The sequence below is a fragment of the Rana temporaria genome, chromosome 1, assembly GCF_905171775.1.
Source record: "Rana temporaria chromosome 1, aRanTem1.1, whole genome shotgun sequence".
Taxonomy (NCBI): Eukaryota; Metazoa; Chordata; class Amphibia; order Anura; family Ranidae; genus Rana; species Rana temporaria.
The window spans coordinates 303,719,186-303,743,162 of NC_053489.1; the positions used below are offsets into that span (position 1 = coordinate 303,719,186).

Genomic DNA, 23,977 nt, shown 5'->3' on the forward strand with positions numbered 1-23,977 from the left:
CCTACTTGAACGTATCAGCAGCAGCTGCAGCTTTGCCATTGTGGAAGTAGCAGACAGTCTGAGCAGCCACATCCATCTGACTGAAGCTTGTTATGGGAATTCCAGGGTGGTTGACATATTCAATCTGGCCGTACTGAGGCGGTGAGGAGAGCACGTAGAGCAGCTCTTCTGGTTTGTCAGTGCCATCAAAAGCAAAGAGCACATCAGTACTTATGATGGCTCTGTCACCTCTTGACACATGGAGCATTTTCAATGACAGTACAATGTCTCCTGAGGACAAATAAAACACATGAGGACACAAATGGCATTATGAGATGTGCTATACTTTACACACAGTCATTTCTATTTAGGTTCATAAATGTTTTGTACATTGTAACAATTTACCATTGCCTTATTCAATTTGCACACACAACAATGGTCATATGCAAATGTGGTATCACATATCAATCAATCAGACTTCACTTGCAGAAATCAGAAACAAGATGAAGTTTGACTGCTAGTGCTTAATAAATCTTAAAAATTGAATCAAAAAATGTGATGTCATTCAGATCGAGTCTATGCATCTCTTTAAGCTTGGCACTTGTGTTTATCAGAACTTTAAAGTTTAGGTAAAGGGAAAACTTTTTTTACATTTTGGACAAAGTTGAGAGGGATTAGAACACCTGTCGGGTTTTTATTGCGGTCTGTGCCCAGGTTAGGGAGGCTCACACTCTATTTGTCATGTTTATCATTATTACTGAACGTGAAAGAATATCCCAAATTTTGTGTCGTCCCCAGAATAAAAATTTAAGCAAAATGTTCCAATGGGGAAACTAATTCTGGTGACCCTGATGACAACCAGGGATTCCCTCAGTTCAGATGGATTTCCTCTGACTTCCTGTTTTGGCTATGGGACAGGAAGTGATAAGAAATCTCCCCAGTAGGGCACAGATGCCAAAAAAAACTGAGAGCAACTATAACCCGCTCTTACTCAATCCAAAATGAAAAAAAGTTTGAATTTTAAATATAATATTATAAGAAATTGTAGCAACAAGCGACTGAATAGGCCATCTAAGACGTCCTCTTGCTAACAATAAAATCAAGATCTCTCATAGGGATTCTTCCACTGCTATCATAGCATTTAATGAGTATTGCTGGTGATACTTTAAAAAGACTGTTTTTGTTATCAACCTATTTAATTTAAACACTTCCCGTCCTCAACCTGTTTATAAATGGCCTAAGGTCGAAGTGGTTATACCGGGATCATGATTGAGGCTACAACCATGATCCCAGTATTGTTTTTTTCAACAACTTTTATGTAAAAGTGATCCAAGCCGCTTTAGCGCCACTGAATCACTTTTACAGGTGATCGAAGAGCCTGGTAAGGATGTGACCGGTGCCATCTGCTTCCTGGGGCACAGTGAGAGGAACTGATGTTGTTCCACCCACTGTGTAACATTAGCAACCATAAGCAATGAGGATTTAGTCATTTCTGTATTTGGTCTTATGTAAACAAGTTGTTACTGATCAAACTGATCTAATCTGATCAGATGTTTTAGAGACGAGAGAATAGACCCAAATCCCTCCATAAAGAGGACAGATCATGGCCCATGCTATCACAAAGGATGTTGGTCATTCCTTGTGGATAGGAATAGTGTCGACCCCCCCCCCCCCCCCAAAAAAAATATATATATATATATATATATATATATATATATATGTGTAAATTAAAGCTACAATATAAACTGAAAGTAAATAAAATAAAATAAAATGTAAAGTGCCCACACATGTGAGGTATTTCCACAAATGTCAGTGTAAGAGCATTAGTTCTAGCAGCAGTATATATTTTCTACATTTTCTTTTTATTCTCATGTTTAATAATTTTTTGACACTTTTTCACGTGGTGATTTAGTTTATATTATTTACATGTTTTAGATATGTTTATATGATTTATGAACACAGCGCTACAAATTTTTCTTTAAAATGTTTGCATATACACCTTTCAAGTAGCAGCTTTAGGCATATATATATTTTGAGTATATATATTTGCATTTATTTTTCCTGTGCGCAGTGGTGGTTTAGGAAGGTAAAGGGGCGCGTATACTATCTTTAACCAGAGTTTCACATACAATATAGTAACGGGGGGAAAAAGGCACATGTACACTGGAGTTCATCCAGAAGGTAAGCAATAATAAAATGTAAAAAACTTGCATTCTCAGGACTCTGCAGAAACTGATACGAACCCGCAGCTTAACCACCTAGCCTTACTAAGGTCTAATTTGGTCTAACAGAAAAAAACCTAACCATGTATTCCTTTTTCTGATCAAAATAATTCAAAATATTAGTTCTTATAAATATCAATATCAGTTTATATATTTGTACACTTTCTGAAGCAATGTACAGAGCTGGATCCTAGTTCTCTGTATTTCGCAGTGCATTCTGGGAAACAGAATGCACTGTCTCTCCCCCAATGCCCAGTTAACACTTTATAAATGCTACACTAACACGCCATAAATGCTAAAGGTGCTGTTAAGTTGCAGTACAAATAAGGTGGAAACTAGGGGGTGCCCCAGGCACCGCATTAAGAGGGGCACCACCACCTCTATGCTCCAGGAGGTTTGCACGGCCTCCCTGTCACCAGGGCCAGCGGAAGCATAAAGTTGCTTAGGCAGCCAGGGGAGTTAAAATCCAAATCCATCCAAAAAAACTTGAGATTACTTGGTGGGAGAAGTGGGGAAGGTGTCCTCTCTAAGGACTGTCTGTGACTGATGAGCCCCCCCCCCCCCCCTCTGCTCCATCATGATTCTCATCACCCCCTTTATGACGTAAAGGAGAGCGATCCCCGGGGACACATGAATGCCCTCTCCAAACATCCTGCCCCTACTCCATTGAGGGTGACATATCACAGCCCCTGACCCCACTCTGCCCCTCTCAAAGAGATTGGTGCAGAGTGACCGGGTGATGAGTGATGTGGGGCGCCATCCTCCTCTTCCTGAGATGCCAAATGGAGACCCTCCCAGAGGCCCTTCCCTCCCGTCCTGGGCCCCACCAGGTGAGCACTACTACATCACATTGCTCCATGTGAGACGGGGGGGGGGGTATTGGGAGATTGAGGATTGGGAATTGGGATGACAAGGTAAAGTTAAGAGAAGGAAACAAGTATTAGAAGAGAGTAAGAGAGAATCATCATCATGTGGATGAGAATGACAGTAAGGAGAACAATAGAGATGATAGAAGAAGAGTAATAATGTGATGGGGAGGATGATAAGGAAGGGGATGACAGTGTTGGTGATGATAACATTGGATGGTGAGGACAGAGATGACAGGATCATGTATAGTAATGGAGTAAGCGATAGAAATGATGGTGAGGATGATGATGACAGTAAAGATGATAAAGATAAGGATGATAATTATGGAAGGAGAGTAAAAACTATGATGATACTGATAAGGATGATGGGGAGGATGGTGATGACAGTAGAGAGGTTAATAATGAGTATGATGATGGAAGGATGATGAGGACAGAGATGACAATGATAATGTAAAGCAATGTAGAAAGTGATGGTGAGGATAAGGATACAGAAAATTATAAAATGGGGGGATGGCATTCGCTAGTACTGATGAGCTGTATTTTCCTCCTGCAGCAGCTGAAAGTCAGTTTTCACCCTTTCCCTCCCGCTGGCATTCAGCTGCTGCAGGAGGTCCCAGGTCTTTTACAATACAATCCTATACTGTATACTACAAAAACAATTCCAAAATTGGTGTGTGCCACTAAAGTGTCCATGCCTGGCTTGAAGAAAAGGTGGCAACCCTAGTGGCTGCACCAGAAGAAAGCAGCAGCACTTTATGAGATGATTTCAAGCCTCACCTCTGTGGCAGATTAAGAGGGTCATCGCTACTACAAAAGAAGAGATCCCAGAAGCAGATCTTTAATAATTCACTTTTTCTTTCCAGATGGCACCCCTCCTAATTTCGCGATGGAAGCGAGGCTTGAAATTGCCTTATTCAAACTTTACCTATGCAGTGACTGTGTAGGCCTTTACACTACATCTGCAGAAAGTCACTATTACTAGGCCCCATACACACAATAGAATCCATCCGCTGAAAAATCCCAGCAAATGGGTTTCAGCGGATAGATCCTATGGTGTGTACACTCCAGCGGATCTGTTTCCGCGGATATTTATCCCCTGGGATGGATTCCAGCAGATCGAATATTTGCTGACATGCCAAACAAATCCATCTGCTGGAATCCATCCCAACGGATGGATCCGCTGGTCTGTATAGACTCACCGGATCCATCTGTCCGAAGGGATCCCCCGCATGCGTCGTAATGATTAGACGCATGCGTGGAATTCCTTATATGACAGCGTCGCGCACGTCGCCGCGTCATAATCGCGGCGACGGCGCGACACGTCATCGCCAGAGGATTTCGGGGCGGATTTCAATGCGATGGTGTGTACACTCCATCGCATGAAAATCCGCCGAAATCCTCGAGAGGATTTATCCGCGGAAACGGTCCGCTGGACCGTATTCGCGGATAAATTCTCTCGTGTGTATGGGGCCTTCGACTTTGAAATGATTTATACTGTATCTCACAAAAGTGAGTACACCCATGTCATTTCTTCAGTATTGTCACATGAAAAGATATAATAAAATATTTACAAAAACGTGAGGAGTGTACTCACTTTTGTGAGATACTGTATATATTATTATTACCATCCTATGGCTTATTTATTTATTTATTACTTGAAATTCGCCCTCTGGGAAGAGGGTTGGGATGTGTGGAGAGAGAACTTCTTTCTCACGGGGGGGGGGGGTAGGGTGAAAGAATGTCTAGCTTCGCCACTGGTTACAGATCATTACCATAAAAATCAATGAAGGGGGCTGGCAAGCATCAATGTCTCATTAAAGCGACATGCTGCTTAATATTTAACATGATGCAACACAATCCTAGCACTCCTGTGTGGTGCCTATTGTAATATTCATGGCAGCAGTTAATGGGTGGGTATGAGGCTTTAAAAATGCTGAATAAATGATACATACACACAGGGTAGTGATACATGTGTGAACAAGCCCCTATACTCTTATACTTGCTTCTTACTTATTGCAAAATGAACAAATGGTGTGGTCAGGCAGTGGGGAAAGCAAATATAATTCTGGGATGCATCACTCGAGGGATCACCAGCCTAAGATAGACTTTATTTTGAATATTGTGTCCAGTTTTGGAGACCTCGCTTACAAAAACATATAAGGCAGAGTCCAGTGATGGGGAACAAAAATAATACTTAGGCTAGCTATACACACTAGGATTTCTCTTGTTCCCCCCTACAGACACAGACTTCCAGCAGAGTTAATGGGATCGAGAGGTAGTGAGTGAATTTAAACATGCTTGGGATAAACATAGGTCTATACTTATAAAGGTTAAACAATAAAAATAAAAACATACAAAACACATTCAAGCAAAACGTGTTAAAAAAAGGGCAGATTATGGCTGGGTTCACACATATGCAAATTGGATGCAGGTTTCCCCGCAACCTAATCACATAACAGGAGAGTGTGACTGGTTCTCAATGGAGCCAGTTCGCACACCTCCGGGGAGGTCGTGGTCCGAATTGCAGAAGGGTCCTGTGCGTATTCTGGTTCATTTTAAGTGCGAATTTAGTCAAAAATCCGGACTTGATTGGCACCTGAAATAGTGTACAGGGGTGCACTGGACCACCTGCTGCAAGCAGCTGCCACAGTTGGTGTGAACCCAACCTCAAAAGACCCTTTGTCTCTTTCTGCCACAATTCTGTTTTTACTTACATTTTTACTTATATTTTTAGAAAAATTCAGCCACATATACCTACCCTTCTCCATATCTTTGACTTTGATGTGAAACTGTATTTGTGGTGATCTGTTCCTGCCGTCCCATAAGTGGAAAGTAAAGCTGTCTTGATTCTTTAAACCTATTGGCCCCGTGTGTACATATCTAACTAGGTTCATATCAATGTTCTCTTGAGTGCACATCATACCAGCCTGTAGGTTCACCCAGATATCTTTTGTCTAAGATAACAGAAAAACACTTCATAAAATTACATGTTTTTAGTATATATTTTTAATCAGATCTCAAGGTACTGTTTTTATTTATTTACTTATTATTGCAGGGACTGTTAAAAGAGAGGAACACATGTAAAAAAAAAATCTTATAGTTGACTTTTATTATGTCTAGCTTAAACAAATTAATAGGTTTGGGTGAAAACCTGGAAATGACTACTTACGATTTCTATGTTATCCCCACTGCCTCCACAAAATAAATCCTATACAAGCTATATATTTCAAAAGTCCAAACTTATTTAAGGCTATGGGAGTTCCTGGGACCTGTCAGTAACTGATCAATCAATGAGCACTGTTAAAAACAGGGGGGGTGTTACATGTTACCCCATACTTGGAAGTACCAGCAGGAATTTTTCACAGATAGGGGAGTGGAATGGTAAGTGTTACTTCCTAGTTGTGGTGCTATTTTCCAAAAAGAAAATCCAAGTTCACTTTGATAATGGATGTCATATTCAGTATAACCAGTTGTAACACATGTTCTATTTGATCACATGGAGTTAGTTTATCAAAGAATCAGCCATGAAAACCTCAGTAGATCTAAATTTGTTGCTCACAAGTTTGATTTCTAATTACTTACTCTGTTTGCTTTAATCATTAAAACGAATTATATTTCATGTGATAAAAATATCTAGTTTTGGTTGTAATAATTTTCTGACTAGGTATAGGTGTCAGTTGCACCCTTTCTCCCACAAGTGGGACAGGGAATGGATATACTATATCCTCTGTTGTTTTACTCTGGAGTTGGGTAAGGAATGCCTGACCAGGAAAACACGCCTCTATATTTGTAAGTTTACAAATATATATATATATATATATATATATATATATATATATACACTATATTACCAAATGTATTGTGATACCTGTCTTTGCACGCACATGAATTTTAATGGCATCCCAGTCTGGAACTGTTTGACTATTCTTTCAGAAGCGCATTCGTGAGGTCAGGCCCTGATGAGGACGAGAAAGCTTGGCTTGCAGTCCCCGCTCTAATTCATCCAGTCCAGACATTTGGGATGAATTTGAGCGGAGACTGCAAGCCTGGCCTTCTCGTCTGCATCGGTGCCTGACTTCACAAATCTAGAAGAATGGTCAAACATTCCCATAGACACACTCCTAAACCTTGTGACAGCCTTGCCAGAAGAGTTGAAGCTGTTATAGCTGCAAATGGTGGGCCAACTCAATATTGAACCCTACGGACTAAAGCCCCGTACACACGATCTGAAAATTGCACGAAAAATGCCGATTTCGAAACGATCATACGATAATCGGATCGTTAGTACAGAGCTTCCGAGAGCCGATCAGGACAGTTCATCCGATTTTATCCTATCGTACATGCACGGAATTTTTTTCAGTACGATGCCAGATCGTACAATTTTCGTTTAATCAGTACAGCTGTCGTTCGAAAATGCAATACAAATGCATTACAACACATGACATCACTTCCGACTTTTTATTCTGCCGTACGAGAATTTTTGTGACTTTAGTAAACTCATCAGATTCGACGTGAGATTAGCATACAAAAAAAACGGACGATCATTTGTCCGATAATCGGATCGTGTGTACCGGGCATAAGACTGGAATGCCATTAAAGTTTATGTGCGTGTAAAGGCAGGTGTCTCAATACTTTTGGTAATATAGTTTATATATACATATATTTACAGTTGTTAGCCCTGGTTCACACTGCTGCATTTTGACATGCGATTTGAAATGGCAATTGCCGACAATGGCACGTCCTAATCAGTGGGATGTCGACGTTGGTGCCGGCGTTGCACCAATTTCAAAAAGTATTTTCTGTACTACTTTTTGCAATATCGGCCCATGATTAACATTGACATTGGTGCCGAAATCTGCACAGATGTCTCTGTAATGGTGGCCGAAATCAGGAGTGAAATTGTGCGCGTTCAGCTGAATTTGCACGGCTTCACTCCCACAGCCCAGTGTGAACCTGGGCTAAGTCCAAAAACCAACTCATGTGAAAAATAACATTTTAGGATTTTTAGGTTTCAAGACAAAATGCTTATAGTAATAAAAACATTATCAACTCTGCACTGCTAGGGGATCTAGGAAGCAGTAAAGCTAAACCAGGAAAGAGAGTGATTTTTCTGCCTATGCAGGGTGGCCAATCACAAAGCTAGATCTACTGAATTACAAATCCCTTGGCAGGTAAAATATTAAACATATGTTGTGTTTAGCCATTTGCCTTCAGTTCTGATTTAAATCTCAACATATTAAAAGCTGGAAAGCAGTAGGCTATATATGAAAAAAGATAGGGACTCTAGACTTTTTTTTATATTATGGCATAAACTTCATTAAACAATAAGTAGATTTGAGTAGTCTTTTAAGAGAATCAATGAGTATTGCCCTAACTCTCATTAAATAAGAAAAGTAATTAAACACAGATAAATATGGAATAATATAGAACTGAAAAATGAAACATAATTAAACAAGCTTGAAAAGCATGTACAGGCCTTTAATTGAAGTTGTCCTTGATCTGGAATCCTTTCAATCACATAGTGGATTTGCTCTCGTGGCGTGTCTTTATCTTCTGCTGACAGTACAGCACTTGAAATAATGTAATGTTCACCCATGCTTAGTACTACTTCACAGTGCCTTTAGAAAACAAAATATAAATCATTAACAAATGCTTTTTAGGATTCTTCCACTTTTATGGTTAAAAAGGGACAGTATAATATTAACCTAGGAATTAAATTGATATCCTTGAAGTCAGGGTGGTATTGCTCTATAACTGACCATGCATCATATGCATGGCTCAAAATTTGAGCTGTAGCTCAGAAATCCTCCATAGCCACTAGAGTTCAGGAGACATGCTACAAAATCACAACCAGGTGGTACAGAGTGCCCGCTGCCCTGCATCGTTTTTTCCCGCAGGTCTCCAACCTGTGTTGGCGCTGCGGTGGGGCGGAGGGGACGATGCTGCACATCTTTTGGGCCTGCCCCAAGCTCTCCCCTTTCTGGCTCGAGGTGACCCGTACGATTGAACACTTGACTGGTGCTTCCCTGGGGGGGAACCCGGCGGCCTGTCTGCTTCATCTATCCAAGAGACCTGTCAATAAATACAAAGCCTCTCTCACTATCCAGCTCTTGAACGCTGCTAAGGCATGCATCCCCCTCTGTTGGAGATCGGAGAATCTCCTGGCTAAGTCCCTGTGGTATGCAAAAGTTAATGAACTCAGAAATATGGAAGATCTCACTGCCACCCTGCATAACAGGGAGGAGGCCTTTCGGGAGACCTGGAGACCTTGGCATCTCTTCATATATACAGACGCTTACCTCCAGGAGGTGGCGCAGTCTGTCTGAGCCTGGTAGGCGCTCACCGTCTCCCGGTCGGAGTGTTCTGTTCTGTTCTATCCTGCTTTCCTCACTTCCCTGACCCTGCTGTTCTTGCTCTTCTCCTTTTACCCTCTCAGCCACCCTCTTCCCCCTGGGCCCCTGCCCCTCCCCTTCCCCATGTTTCTCCTCCTCCTCACCCCCGCCACATTTGTCCAAACATGGGCGATATAGTCAGATACGGAGCATATCCTGTTGAGCATTACTTTCTCGGTTCCCCCGTGTTTGGACCCTCTCCGCCACTGGGTTGCCTTGCTTCCCATGCCGCAACAAAATATATAATTATTATCATCTGTGTAGAATATTATGCACTGCAGTTAGCTCTAGGTTAAATGCATTATGGTTGAGATGCTTATAAAGCTGTACACTTTGCCATTATCTAGGCCCTGAGCCCTTGACCGTTTGCCTCTTCGCTGTGCTAGGCCGGTGTATCTACAGCTGTTCTCTCTCTGTTGTAGTCATTTTTCTTTTTTGACCATATGCATTCATGCTATTTGTTCTTTGCAATGTATACCTGCTATGTGTGGTGATTGTCAACTGTATTTTGTTTGATAATAAAAGCTTGAATTACAAAAAAAAATTTGAGCTGTAGGCGTTTTTTTTAGCACCACCCTGCTTTACAAAACTCAATTGAATATTCAAAGAAAACAGGTGGAAAATTGTTGGTCAGACAGTGACTGCATTAAAAGAGATGAAATCATTAACCGGGTATTCATTCAGCTGCGGATGCTGCAGATGTCCAAATACATTAGCTGGTAGCAATAGATTCCTGTGTAGTGTGGATGGAGGGATTGATTGATTTCTCTTTAAATCTTAATTAAGTTTATATGGCTAGCTTTAGGCTCCGTTTATCTGTTATTGGATTCCAAACTTGGTTATCAGTTTTAAAGGAAAAAAGTGGTGCTAGAGGGGTGTATTAGGCCTCGTACAGACGAGCGGACATGTCCGATGAAAACGGTCCGTGGACCGTTTTCATCGGACATGTCCGCTGGGATCATTTGGTCTCATGGCTGTACACACCATCAGACCAAATTCCCCGCGGACAGACGACGCGGTGACATGGCGGTGACATTGACGCCGCCACATCACCAAACCAGGAAGTAAAATACTTCCACGCATGCGTCAAATCCATTCGACGCATGCGGGAGATTTCTGCAGACCAGTTTCAGCAGACATGTTCGGTCGTGTGTACAAGGCCTTAGGAGCACATGCCAATAAAACATCATGGTATAATAAATCAGTCCAATATAAAAATCCATCAATTAAAGGATGGTCAGGCAATATCCTTGTACAGTATATAACAAACACATAATCATTAAAACATCATAGTATAGTGATTCAGTCTATAAAAAGAGTCCATAGAAAAAAGTTATCAGACAGCACTTGATGGCAGTAACCTTATGCTGCGTACACACGGTTGGAATTTCGGACAAGAAAAGTTCGACGAGAGCTTTTGGTCGGAAATTCCAAAAATTGCTGGTTCTTAAATTTTCAGATGGAAAAAGTTATTGAAAATTCCAATCAATTCGCCGCATGCTCGGAATCATTGAACTTAATTTTTCTCGGCTCATTGTACGCCACCGCGTTCTTGACGGTTGGAATTTTGTGTGACCGTGTGTATGCAACACAAGTTTGTGCTAAGATTTCGTCAGAAAAAAATCCACGGTTTCCTTGTCGGAATTACCGATCGTGTGTACGCGGCAGCAGAGTAAAGCAAATAAGTCTGTAAACAAAGACAGGAACAGAGGGGTGCCAGACTAAGTGCAACATTAAAATCAATAATTTATTATAAATAAAGACAAATGGCAACTAAGTAATACAGGCACAATTTGTATAATTGTCAGCCTTGGAGCCTCTCCAAGCCTTCCTGGTGCAGTGGCAGCCTCAAGCCATGAATAAGCACTGAAGCCAGTGCGAAACGTCGGTATTCTCCTGTTCCTATTGCTGTGATCTGCTGTGTTCTTGCTGTTGATTTGAATAAAGACAACCCGTTTGGTTTGGAGTGCGGCTGTCCATCCCTCATCTTTATACCAATATTTGCCTTAGTGCATTGCCTGCACCCTTGGAGTCCTATATCTGTGAAACGACCCTACAATAGACCTACCTTGAGCGGTGATCTTCTCTCTCACTGGCTGTGTTGCTGAAAAGAAGCAGGCAGTGGTCGAGCGCCACCGTAACTAGCGTGGAACACAAGATGGCACCGGGCCAGATGTGATATCACACAGAGTGTGTGCTGGCGTGCTGACATAGAATGGGCGGTAACATGGTTCAAAGCAACAGCTTCTTCTTCAGACCTTCAACATGGGACGTTGTGCAGTAAAGGTATGTTCCATACATGTTTCTTGCACTAAACGTGAACGCGCTGCCCTTGTGAGATGTGCAGGGATGCCATTAATTGCCACACAAACTCAAATGCTGTAAGTTTGCAGCCACCAAACCACATGGCACCGCAGGACAATGCAGTTTGGGGTGGCACAATCTGAAAAATTACTGATTGCACCATTTTTTCAGTGTTCTGGTATGTTTGGCAGCACTTTGAAATGAATGGACTGTCATAACCAAAAATGTATAAGGAAAAAGGGGGAAAAGGAAATGCAAGTTGGGTCACTGATTAATAGGTATCCTGATTTGTGGATACCTAGGGGAGGTCACGCATCAATTGATGGTACTGTTACTGTAACCACGAGGTCATATAAATTAAAATGGTAGAATGAATAAGTTGGGGAAAGGGAGTAGTCTAAGAGGAGACTGAATGCTTAAGTTAGTGGGTTACTTTAGGTAACAGTGAATGACCAGCAAACTTTGTTATAAATATAGAAAAAGTTTATTAAGCACAACTAAGTGTGCAAAATTAAGAGGTAATGAAAATGTTAAAACCACTCTAATTCGAAAAAGTTCCATTACACATAAAACATGACTGACAAGACTCACAGGGACTACATATAACAACACCTGTCCGGACGTACTAATGACTCACTCACCAGTGACATGCACCTAGTGATAAATGAGATATAAATTCAAAATCCTTACCGTTATGCAGTAAGGGAAATGTGTTTTAACGACCCGGTGTGGGAGACTGTGTGCCTCACCATGTCATAGACACATTGAAACTCAAATTGGTGCACTATCTGGTGGGTGAGCCTGGTGCAGGGGGGATGGGGAGGGGAGGATGGGGAATTACCAATTATTGTAAAAATGGCATATGCAAAAAATTGTCAATTTGAATAGGGAGGTACCAATAGATCTTAAGTGGTCATTGAAATTGAGCTGTAGCAATGTAGACAGTTCGATACCGTGCAGTGTTCACTGTTGGTGCGCTGTGTCACAGAATAGGCAAATTCCGCACATTAAAGCATATAGTGCCTATTTGAATAAGGCAATAAAGCCACTGTTAATGGATCAATGTGATGATTGTTTCAATCGATCCTTTGTGGTAAACTCCCTGCAATAACCTCAAGGACGCATCAATGCGTTACAGCATAGGTAGTAGGTACCGGTATAGGTTGATCAACCAATTAATGCTATAGGACTCAGGAATTGTCATAACCAAAGCGCGCAGGACCACACGGGTTCACACACCTTCTAGTGTGAATCGGCCCTTAGAAGAAATGGTCTCTGGACTGAGATGCAACACTTAGGCCCCGTACACACGACAGAGTTTCTCGGCAGAATTCACCGAGAAACTCGGTCAAAACCCGGATTCTGCCGAGAAACTCTGTCGTCTGTACAGTTTTGGCTCGATGGAGCCGCCGAGGAGCTCGTCGAGAAAATAGAGAACATGTTCTCTATTTTCTCGTTGTTCTATGGGAGAAGGCGGCCCGCCGAGCTCCTCGGCGGCTTCATCCCAGAACTCGACGAGGAACTCGACGTGCTTGGCACGTCGAGTTCCTCGGCCGTGTGTACGGGGCCTCACATGCAATGGAAAACAGGGACCTATATACAGTATGTTATCTGGTACAGATGCCCACATCACAAGACTAGCTGAACAGATAAACAATCTTTTGACAGACAGAACAGTTAGCATGTATGTATTACAACAGTGTACATGTCGGTAGTGGTATTGGAGCTGCCATTGCTGACATGTTTAAAAATCTCTTTTGAAATATGCTTAAGGTGTTGGCATAATTTATAGGATGTGATTAATTACATTAAACTTACTTTGTCAAGACTGGCTTTTCATCATTAATCCCATTGACAGTGACAAAGATTGTTCTCTGAACTTCATGTTTTCCATCTGACAACTTGATTGTGAAACTGTCTGCAAGGTTTTCTGAATCATCATGTACATACACTAACTTCATACCTATTCAAATAAAGAAAATATCCAATGTACACAATTATATGTGGCCAGTACTATGGCTGCCCTAAGACAAGCATATTTCTGATAGATAATCATGCAATGTAAAAGGTCTACCAATCAAAGTCAGTATGTTACTATACTCAGCTCAGTGTCTTTCCCCAGCACAATAAACATTTTGTGGATATCACTACTAGATGAATTTTACAAACTTTCTTTTATTTTATAGATAATTACCATTTTTAAGGTGGTCCAGGGAGAAATCCTGCATCATAGGAAGTGTATTACTCTTTAGGGTTTTAAGTAACTCTTTTTTGTTATCAGTACCATCATTCTTCTCCAAAATCATGCCATGCTTGGGTTGCACAGTAACAGTGAATAATAATTTATTTGGGGGTACATCCATGTCTGCCACATTAATTATGGAGGGATTTAACTCTAGCATGTCTCCTTCCTCCACCTTTAAATAGAAAAATAGAGTTCAGATATAAGTTAATGTTAAATGCTTGTTAGAGCAATCAAGTACATGCAATTATCATAAAGCAGAAGCATGAAGCAGCTGCACATCATGCACAAATTTAAACTACTGTTAACTGGGTGCTGGAATTAATGTATGGTGCCACAAGTACAAGTTCAGATATGTCATTCAATCACCAAAGTTTGTCAAGGAATAGCTTTTTATTTGTTCACAAGCAGGGACTTTTAATGTGCAGATGGTATATATGAACTCATTTCCCCAGAGCCTTTTCCATCCTCTGGAGCTCCCTATCCCAACCTGTCTGCCTATCTCCTAATATGTCCACTCATTGTTTCAAGGAAGCCTGCTTTGCCTCCAGCTAAAAACTTTCTCCTCATCATGCCTCATCAGAAAGGGACCTTGGCTGAAGAAGCAACCAATTAGCAGTTCTGAAACACGTCCCTTTCTGATGACACACTTCCTGTTTGTGTTCCATGCTGGTTTTCGTCCCACTTCCGCTGATGTAATTTCCGGGCTCCATACTCCACACTGACCCAGACAGCGTTATTCTGTCTCCAGAGCCTGCAGCGTCCTCCTACTGTTGTTTTCTGGATCCTACTGGAAATATTACATACTGGGACCTTCACCTGGATACACTTACTACATGCTCCTTTTCATCCTCTATCTTGTAAGTGTTTTTTAATCCTTTTGGGGATATTAAAAAGTTTTTATTTCTGCACTTAGAGAATCCTGACCAGCTCTGGTACAAATGACCCTATTACCCCTATCCTGGAGTCCTTGCACTGGCTTCTCTCAAGTTTTCTCATAGACTTTAAGATCCTCTTGCATGCCTTTAAGGCTCTTCATGACTTGGCACCCTATTATCTCTCTGTAACAGGCGCTCCGCTTGCCTGTTACTATTTGCAGTGACAGTCGCTTTCGACTCCCTAATGCGTTCCGTGCTGGAACGCATACGGCGCTTGCGCGATGACGTCATCGCCCGGCGCCGTTGTGCATTCCAGCTTGGAACGCGGAAGTGCGCTGCTACACGGCAGTTCTTTTGAATTCAGTGCTAATGCACTGCAGCTGTGATCGCCCTATAAAGGCTTTCACATTACAAAGAGAAATCGTTCTATTATTGTCAGCTGTTCCGGCCACACTGCAATAGAGGCAACATTATGGCCAGCTAGCAACAGACCCTCACTGCATCCAGGCTGCCATCGCTCCCCATGCTGCATACAGCTCCAGGTAACAACTAATACTTTGGTGCTATTGCACCTGCTACAACACAGAGCCATTACTGGGAACAACCTTGAGGCCTTCATGCTGAATACCCTACATCACAGATTCCATATCTCCTACACTGAAACCTGCAAACGGATAAGTAGCTATTGTATCACTTGTAGTCCTATAAGAAGATCTGCTACCAGTGTTCGATGTATACATTTGTTGTCACTTAATATGCCTTGTGGATATCAACATACTAACTGGGAGATACTACTGGGCTAAAGACTGTTTGCTAAGGAATATCTTAAAGGGTCAGCTACCTCAAGTTCGCGCAGCTATATTACCTCTCATATACAAGTACTATAATTACCTGAGCTATATTGCCTCTCATTTGCAACTACTATTACATGTGCAATATTCATCTCCTAGGTGTAATTAATAGTTGTCTCAATAACGCCTATTTACTACGAGCTTGACATAAGTATTACCTGTTTATGGGCTTATGCCCTAAGTTGCGGAACATGTTCGCTTAAACTTTCCTATGCTAGGGGTTGATGTATTTCATACCTTCTCCCTTAGTGGCCTAATGCACGACGCTATGTAATACTAATAATTAATTGCATACAATTGTGCATTCATATTTTTTTAAACTTTTTAAGCTAAAATTTTAAACGCTAAGCTCTGGTCGCATGTTGTAATGCGTCCATTCTTAGTAGCTCAACGCCTTTCATTATGTGACAGAGAGATAATGTAGAGATCCCCCAAACTCCTGTTTGTGAGGAGTGACGCCTGGGTCTAATACTGAGTTGTCACATAGAGAAGCGCATTGAAATCTTTGCTAACCGCAGTTGTGGTTCACTCCCATTTCACCAGTGCTGTTACATAATAATAGAACCATAAAAATGAACCCAGCGGAGCTTGCGAACCATGTGGTCACCCTTACTCAAAAGGTAGACGCACTCAAACTGTACATACCCTGCAGTTGGAGAACCAAATACTGCAAGAATTAGTTGCGCAAAATCCAAATGTGCCACGTTTTCTCCCTGAACCTAAGGTCAATCCACCTGCACCTTTTTCTGGTGATCGAAAGACCTATAGAGAATTCATTAATGCATGCAATTTAATGTTTGAACTATGCCCTCGCACCTTCCCCAATGCGAAGCGCATTGAAATCATTGCTAACCGCAGTTGTGGTTCACTCCCTTTCCCTAGAGCCGTTACACTGAACTTTTATCAACTTACTCCATCCCTCGTAACCTCCGCTCGCCAAATTTCAGTCTTCTGTGTGTCCCGTCCACTCACCTACACTCCATGGGAGACAGAGCCTTTTCCTGCTTCACCCCAAAACTCTTTAATTCACTTCCAAAGAACATTAGAGAGTCTTCTCTAAACTTTAAGCTTTGTGAAGCTACCTTTAAAAGCGCTATATAAAAAAAGTTATTAAAGTTTTTATCATTAACAAAATTATGCTGTTGTTTTGTCCAGCATGGGCAAAGCACATGCTAACTTTATAGCAGTCTAAATAGTATTCAGTATGAGAACTTCACATCACAAGTCACCTAGCTCGCATAGTAATTTGTGGCATTTCTTACAGTAATATTCCTGGCCATGAACTCTGGAACTTCATCATTTGTTGGATTGATTACAATGTAAAAAGGCTTCTCCACTGAGCGATGTTTCCCATCAGTGACATAAAACACAAACTGGTCTGCTGTTGGCTCCATTCTTTGATGTCTTGACTGTACATAATTCACATTGTGGGATAGAATATCTTTCAGCAGAAATACATCTGGGGGTAAAACAAAAACGAAAGCTGGTGAATATTTGGAAATTTGATTATTTGCAAACATAACATTTTTTTTAATGAATTTCCATCAATTTAAGGAACTTTCCTTTTGACTGTAATATGTGTTATTGTCAAGGGGGATTCATGCTTGTTTATCAACAGAAGCCTTTAGGAAACATACATTAGAAATGCTAGCAGATAGACTATGTCCACGCATGACCACAGGCAAACCAGTTATCTCCTTGGCACCTTAAGTTCTATAAGCTAGACTGCAGGCTATTTTTGCGCTTGTTCTTTTTTAATACCATCTGCTGTGTATACATACTTTCACCATCACAGCTACAGATGAATAAAAATCTAGCTTCCAACATTTCAGTTTTGACAGATATTTTGCATAATGTGCCATGTTTAAATAAGGTAGCAGCATTTCTGGAAAGATAACAAAATTCCATTGTAGCTTTATAAAATAATGCCACATGCTGTGAAAAGTCTATTCTGGGAACAATACAATATGTTAAATTGTGGTGATCATTTTAAAAGAAAGTGCATATTAAAGAGTTACTTTTATTTTCTTTTTGAATGTTCCTTATCAGTCAAGAGCAGGGATAGACAACCTTCAGCAGTTCTGAGTTGTGGCTAGCTTGCTAAGTGACTGTGGAGAAGGTTTTTCAGCAACAGGGGTGTGAAAAGCATCTCCCTATGATCTAGTTAATGTTTTATCATCCAACTACAATATTTTTACAGTTACTTACCAATGCTTATTCCCATGTTGCTTTTTTCAAAGCCTGGAGATGGAAGGATGTTTTCGATGTAGCCATACTGAGGAGGTGATACCAAAATGAATTTCAAATTGTTATTGTCTGTGTCAGGATCATTGGCAAGCAAGTGGTTTACTGAAAACGCGCTCGATTTGCCTTCATCAACAGAAAATATATCACCTGTGCCAAAACAAAGCAAATAATTTGTAAAATAGCCATTTATTTCCAGTATACATTAAGGATTATTTTGCCTCCATATGTTATCCATGGCCACTCCTTTTCTTATGTCAACTCTGTCTCTTTAATTACGCCTCTCCAATTATCTGATCCATACAGTATCCCAAATGCAGAAAGGGACATCATGACCCCATGCTATACCTGAATAGTCCATGACAGCTGTCATGATGACTATCAAGTTTCTGTAACTCTCAAACTCTGTGTGCAGGGAAATTTGCAACATATCACTCTCTGCATGTTTATCTGAATTCAATCTTGTTACTGTCTACAGCACAAACATAACTTGAAAGACATACAATAAAACCTTGGTTTGAGAGTAACTTGGTTTGAGGGTGTTTTGCAAGACAAGCAAAACATTTTAATAACTTTTGCCTTGATATACAAGCGATGTCTTGATATACAAGTAGCGTCATGTCACAACTGAGTATAAAAAAGAGGAGAGCAGCCACTAAGTGTTGCAATATGGTTACATTTGATAAAGGTACAACAGTTAGCAACTTATTGCTACACTTAGAGATGCCTCTCTTCTCTTTTATACCCTGTAAAAAAATGCTTTGATGTACAAGTGCTTTGGATTACAAGCATGTTTCTGGAACAAATAATGCTCGCAAACCAAGGTTTTACTGTAAAGGTTTAGCTTGATTTTTTTTTTTTTCATTCGGTCTATGCTTTTGCGGTTTTTAATTACAGAGGCATATAAAAGCATATATTTACATGATCAGCAATATCAAGAGGTATCAGAAGTTTACACACAGTCTGAATAATGTAATGTAATGTGGTTTAGTTTTTTTACCTAACATAAGGACATTCAGTTGAATAAATGATTATTATTGCTATCTAAATGTAATATGAAATCTTCTTACCTATTGTAATAGATGGTGCCTGGTTATCTCCTGGTAAAACTGTGATATTAAGGTCATATACAGGAAAGGAATCATGACTTGGCAGTAAAGGGTTATGATGTGTATTAAAACAGCATTTTATGTCTGCATCCAATTCGGCATCAGAAATAACAAGTGTTATAGTGTCAAAGCAAGGCTCCAATCCAATTTCTCCACCTGTTAGAATGAAATGTTTTTGATAATTGAAAAAAAAAAATGATAAGCATTTTAACACTGAAACATGCAAAGTGTACATTAATTCTTAAAGTGAAATTGTCAGCTATTCTTGTTAATACCTTTCTTTAGCATATATGAAGAAAGGGGGGAACTAATGCGCAAATCAACCTAACCACGGGAAAAATAGAGATAAAATATATATCCAAATAAAAAGTCTAAAAATTACTAAGCAGCAGCCACGACTGATAGTGCTCACGCACTGTATACAGATATAATAAAGGGGTGGGTGTTATGGCGCTTGCAAAATGACAATTCCTAATGATGAAAAAATCTCCACAAAAACGAAATAAATGACTAGGGTCAATCCGCCACTAGATGTTGGTCCAAATATGTTCCACTCTGCATGTAAACCAAGAATACCACCCAACATAAGGATATGTGGAGGGTATAGAGAGTGGTCAATAATAAATACCTAGTATAACAGGTAAACAAATGTGCCCAGATAGTGCACAATGTTATTATTTAACCATAAGATTAACCATAAATAAATAAATATAAAGGTAAAGAATACACGTGATAATAAGCTTCAAATCAGTGATAATCCAAAAATTGCTTCATCCATTAAAAGTGCATAGTGCAGTGCTTCTGTGAAAATAATGGTAAAGAGAATGTCCCAAAAAGATGCAAAAATAAATTTTTTGATCAATATTTGAAAAAATTAAGACATGCACAAGTGATCCTGAACAATCAAAATAATACAGTGAACAATAATATTAATGATGTGCCAAATGATCCACCATGGGATCAGCAAAAATCAAGTGCGATAGGTAATGAAAATGGTCCAAAAAAATATTTAATCAGTGCAAAAATATGTGCTCCAAAGAATGTGCTCCAACAAAATGTCCAGTAACTCCCAAACTTCGGTGCTTAATGTTAAACGTGCATGCGAGTTTATAGAAATCACCATCGGGTTTCCCACAGTGTCCGGAAGAAATAGGTGTTCTAGCCCCTTACCTCAAAAGGCTTGTATTAAAGCCTATGTATTTGGTGCTCTCACAGCCAGCCTGCTGCTGATCCACTCCCAGAAACACCACAGCTCCAATCAGGGACAAACGATGAATCTCAAATGGAACACAAAGCAAGGGAAGCCTCCATAGTGTAAAAAACATTAGGCATTTATTAAATAAACAAGTAAACACTCACATAACGTTTCAGACAAGTCGGCGTGTGTAATCGTATGTCTCCGCTCTGCGGCCGCGAGCGGATGACGTCACCAGCAGCTCTCCACGTCCTCACGCGTATCGTGACAGCCCTACGTCACTTACTCATAGGATGATCCTATCCTATGAGTAAGTGACGTAGGGCTGTCACGATACGCGTGAGGACGTGGAGAGCTGCTGGTGACGTCATCCGCTCGCGGCCGCAGAGCGGAGACATACGATTACACACGCCGACTTGTCTGAAACGTTATGTGAGTGTTTACTTGTTTATTTAATAAATGCCTAATGTTTTTTACACTATGGAGGCTTCCCTTGCTTTGTGTTCCATTTGAGATTCATCGTTTGTCCCTGATTGGAGCTGTGGTGTTTCTGGGAGTGAATCAGCAGCAGGCTGGCTGTGAGAGCACCAAATACATAGGCTTTAATACAAGCCTTTTGAGGTAAGGGGCTAGAACACCTATTTCTTCCGGACACTGTGGGAAACCCGATGGTGATTTCTATAAACTCGCATGCACGTTTAACATTAAGCACCGAAGTTTGGGAGTTACTGGACATTTTGTTGGAGCACATTCTTTGGAGCACATATTTTTGCACTGATTAAATATTTTTTTGGACCATTTTCATTACCTATCGCACTTGATTTTTGCTGATCCCATGGTGGATCATTTGGCACATCATTAATATTATTGTTCACTGTATTATTTTGATTGTTCAGGATCACTTGTGCATGTCTTAATTTTTTCAAATATTGATCAAAAAATTTATTTTTGCATCTTTTTGGGACATTCTCTTTACCATTATTTTCACAGAAGCACTGCACTATGCACTTTTAATGGATGAAGCAATTTTTGGATTATCACTGATTTGAAGCTTATTATCACGTGTATTCTTTACCTTTATATTTATTTATTTATGGTTAATCTTATGGTTAAATAATAACATTGTGCACTATCTGGGCACATTTGTTTACCTGTTATACTAGGTATTTATTATTGACCACTCTCTATACCCTCCACATATCCTTATGTTGGGTGGTATTCTTGGTTTACATGCAGAGTGGAACATATTTGGACCAACATCTAGTGGCGGATTGACCCTAGTCATTTATTTCGTTTTTGTGGAGATTTTTTCATCATTAGGAATTGTCATTTTGCAAGCGCCATAACACCCACCCCTTTCTTTAGCATACAAACCTAATCTATCTATCTATGTCTGGATGCATTTTGCTACTAACCCTCTACTACTTTGAAGCTATGTCCAGCCCCTGGATCCAAGTCACATTCTCCCACAACTCTCCCATCAAATATTATTGCTTTCATTGACCACTGATGTGTTACCACTGGGAAAGAGAATGGAGGATGGGGCTTACTGCCAAAGCTAGAGAAGTTGAGCCCTTATGAACATAATTAAGCTAGAAGAGGCTTCCCTGGTTGTCAAAGTAAGAGGTATTAGCTAGGAGCTTAAAGCAGGACTTTACCCAAAAGAGGAAGTTCTGCTCTTCATTCTCCTCCTCCCATCTCTGACATATTTGGCTCATTTGTTTGGTGTAGGGGGAGCGGGTATCTGGTGTTAACAGGTACTAGCTCCCACTTCCACTCGTATCACTTAGATAATTCAAACAGACATTCTTCAACCACTTACGCTTGCGCAGTGGGCAGCCAGCTGTGAAGATGCAAGCTGGCTGCTCACAGTTAAGATGCCATCGCCAGAGCCTAAAGACTGTTGAAAAAAACAGCTGGGTAAGGACAGCCCTGTATCCCTGGACAGGTGAGTGTCTGTTTATTAAAAGTCAGCAGCTTATAGAGCGCATTTGCGGGCGGCGGGAGCGGATGCAAGCTTAAACAGCTTCACATACTCCCAGCACTTTCAGCTTCCACAAGCAGCCCTCCTTCTCCGCTTGTTCCAACACTGTGTCGAGGCGGCGGGTGTACATCACGGAGACCCACTCCATGTCTACTTGGTCAGCGGGGAAGTACTACAGCAAATGTTTATTTCATTTTAAATAAGGAACATTTTCTGTACGTAGCATACATACCGGTATGCCTGTAGATAACAATGCCTTGAAGTATATCCCTTTGGGAGAATCGGTCAACAGTGATTCCAGCCTTCAGGACAATACCCCAACGAGGCTGACGGGCAATCATGAACATCAGCTTCATATCATCACTGTCTACATCAACAGCATAGATGTAATCCGTGGAAATCACTACTTCGTTACCTTCTGCACAATATATGGTAGGTAAAAGATTGTCCTTCATAACTGGTGGTTCATCATTTACAGGGAAAACCTGCAATATATAAATTTCCCTATTAATAAAATGGTTGATTAGGAATATAAAATCTTTTCCAAAGACATTTTACAATCATTATAACTATTGTATTGGGAACGAAGCTTCAACCAAAGAAATACAAGAGCATGCAAACTCTTATAATGGTATGAGCTATCATTACTCATTTTTTTCAGATTGTCCAAGATGTCAGCATCTTAGGGGCAGATCCACAAAGAAATTACGCGGCGTATCTATTGATACGCCGCGTAATTTCAAATTTTGCGCGTCGTATCTTTGTTTTGTATCCTCAAAACAAGATACGACGGCATCTCGGCTAGATCCGACAGGCGTACGTCTTAGTACGCCGTCGGATCTAAGCTGCAATTTTTCGGCGGCCGCCAGGTGGCGTTTCCGTCGAATTCCGCGTTGAGTATGCAAATTAGCTATTTACGGCGATCCACGAACGTACGACCGGCCGGCGCATTTTGTTTACGTCGTTTGCATTCGGCTTTTTCCGGCGTATAGTTAAAGCTGCTGTTATGAGGTGTACTCAATGTTAAGTATGGCCGTCGTTCCCGCGTACAATTTAGATTTTTTTACGTTGTTTGCGTAAGTCGTTCGCGAATAGGGATTTGCGTAGAATGACGTCACTGTTGTGAGCATTGGCTTGTTCCGGGTTAATTTCGAGCATGCGCACTGGGATACCCCCACGGACGGCGCATGCGCAGTTAAAAAAAAACGTCGTTTACGTCGGGTCACGACGTATTAACATAAAACATGCCCCAATTACATCCATTTGAATTCCGCACCATTACGCCGCCAAAGATACACTATGCCGCCGTAACTTACGGCGCAAATTCTTTTAGGATTCGAAAAAAAAGAATAAAGTTACGAAGGCCTAGTGTATCTTAGATACGCTGCGCCCGGCGCAAAGGTACGTGGATCTGCCCTTATATATTTGTTTTTGTGCATCTTTATTTGGTGGAGGTCACATGTATGTTATTTTTAAGATATAAATAATTTTGCCATATGGCGAAAAGCAATGTGCTAGGCACATATTTATCTTGCAGCCACTTACCAGCCAATCAGAAAACATCTTTAACTGATCTAATTCTAGCATGGTGAAACTATACTTAAAGTGGAACTTTAGTCAGAAAATTAAGCCCTGCTAGATCACTTTAGGCTGGCCCTTTTTGTTTACATAGCTATGTAAAGTGCCTATATTGTTTGAAATACAAAAATTC

At 40.7% G+C, this 23,977-nt stretch overlaps 1 protein-coding gene across 1 annotated transcript in view; it reads right to left on the reverse strand.

Annotated features, from left to right (window-relative positions):
• The window catches only part of FREM1 (FRAS1 related extracellular matrix 1), a 213,905-nt gene that overhangs the window by 94,338 nt on the left and 95,590 nt on the right, over positions 1 to 23,977 (reverse strand). Inside the window, exons 16-24 of the mRNA XM_040358513.1 lie at positions 22,499 to 22,751; positions 19,049 to 19,243; positions 17,943 to 18,128; positions 16,997 to 17,193; positions 13,958 to 14,180; positions 13,582 to 13,726; positions 8,544 to 8,685; positions 5,826 to 6,021; positions 6 to 270 (exon numbers count right to left, since the gene is read on the reverse strand). Of these exons, the coding sequence (XP_040214447.1) occupies positions 6 to 270; positions 5,826 to 6,021; positions 8,544 to 8,685; positions 13,582 to 13,726; positions 13,958 to 14,180; positions 16,997 to 17,193; positions 17,943 to 18,128; positions 19,049 to 19,243; positions 22,499 to 22,751 (1,802 nt within the window). The remainder of the gene's footprint in view (positions 1 to 5; positions 271 to 5,825; positions 6,022 to 8,543; positions 8,686 to 13,581; positions 13,727 to 13,957; positions 14,181 to 16,996; positions 17,194 to 17,942; positions 18,129 to 19,048; positions 19,244 to 22,498; positions 22,752 to 23,977) is intronic.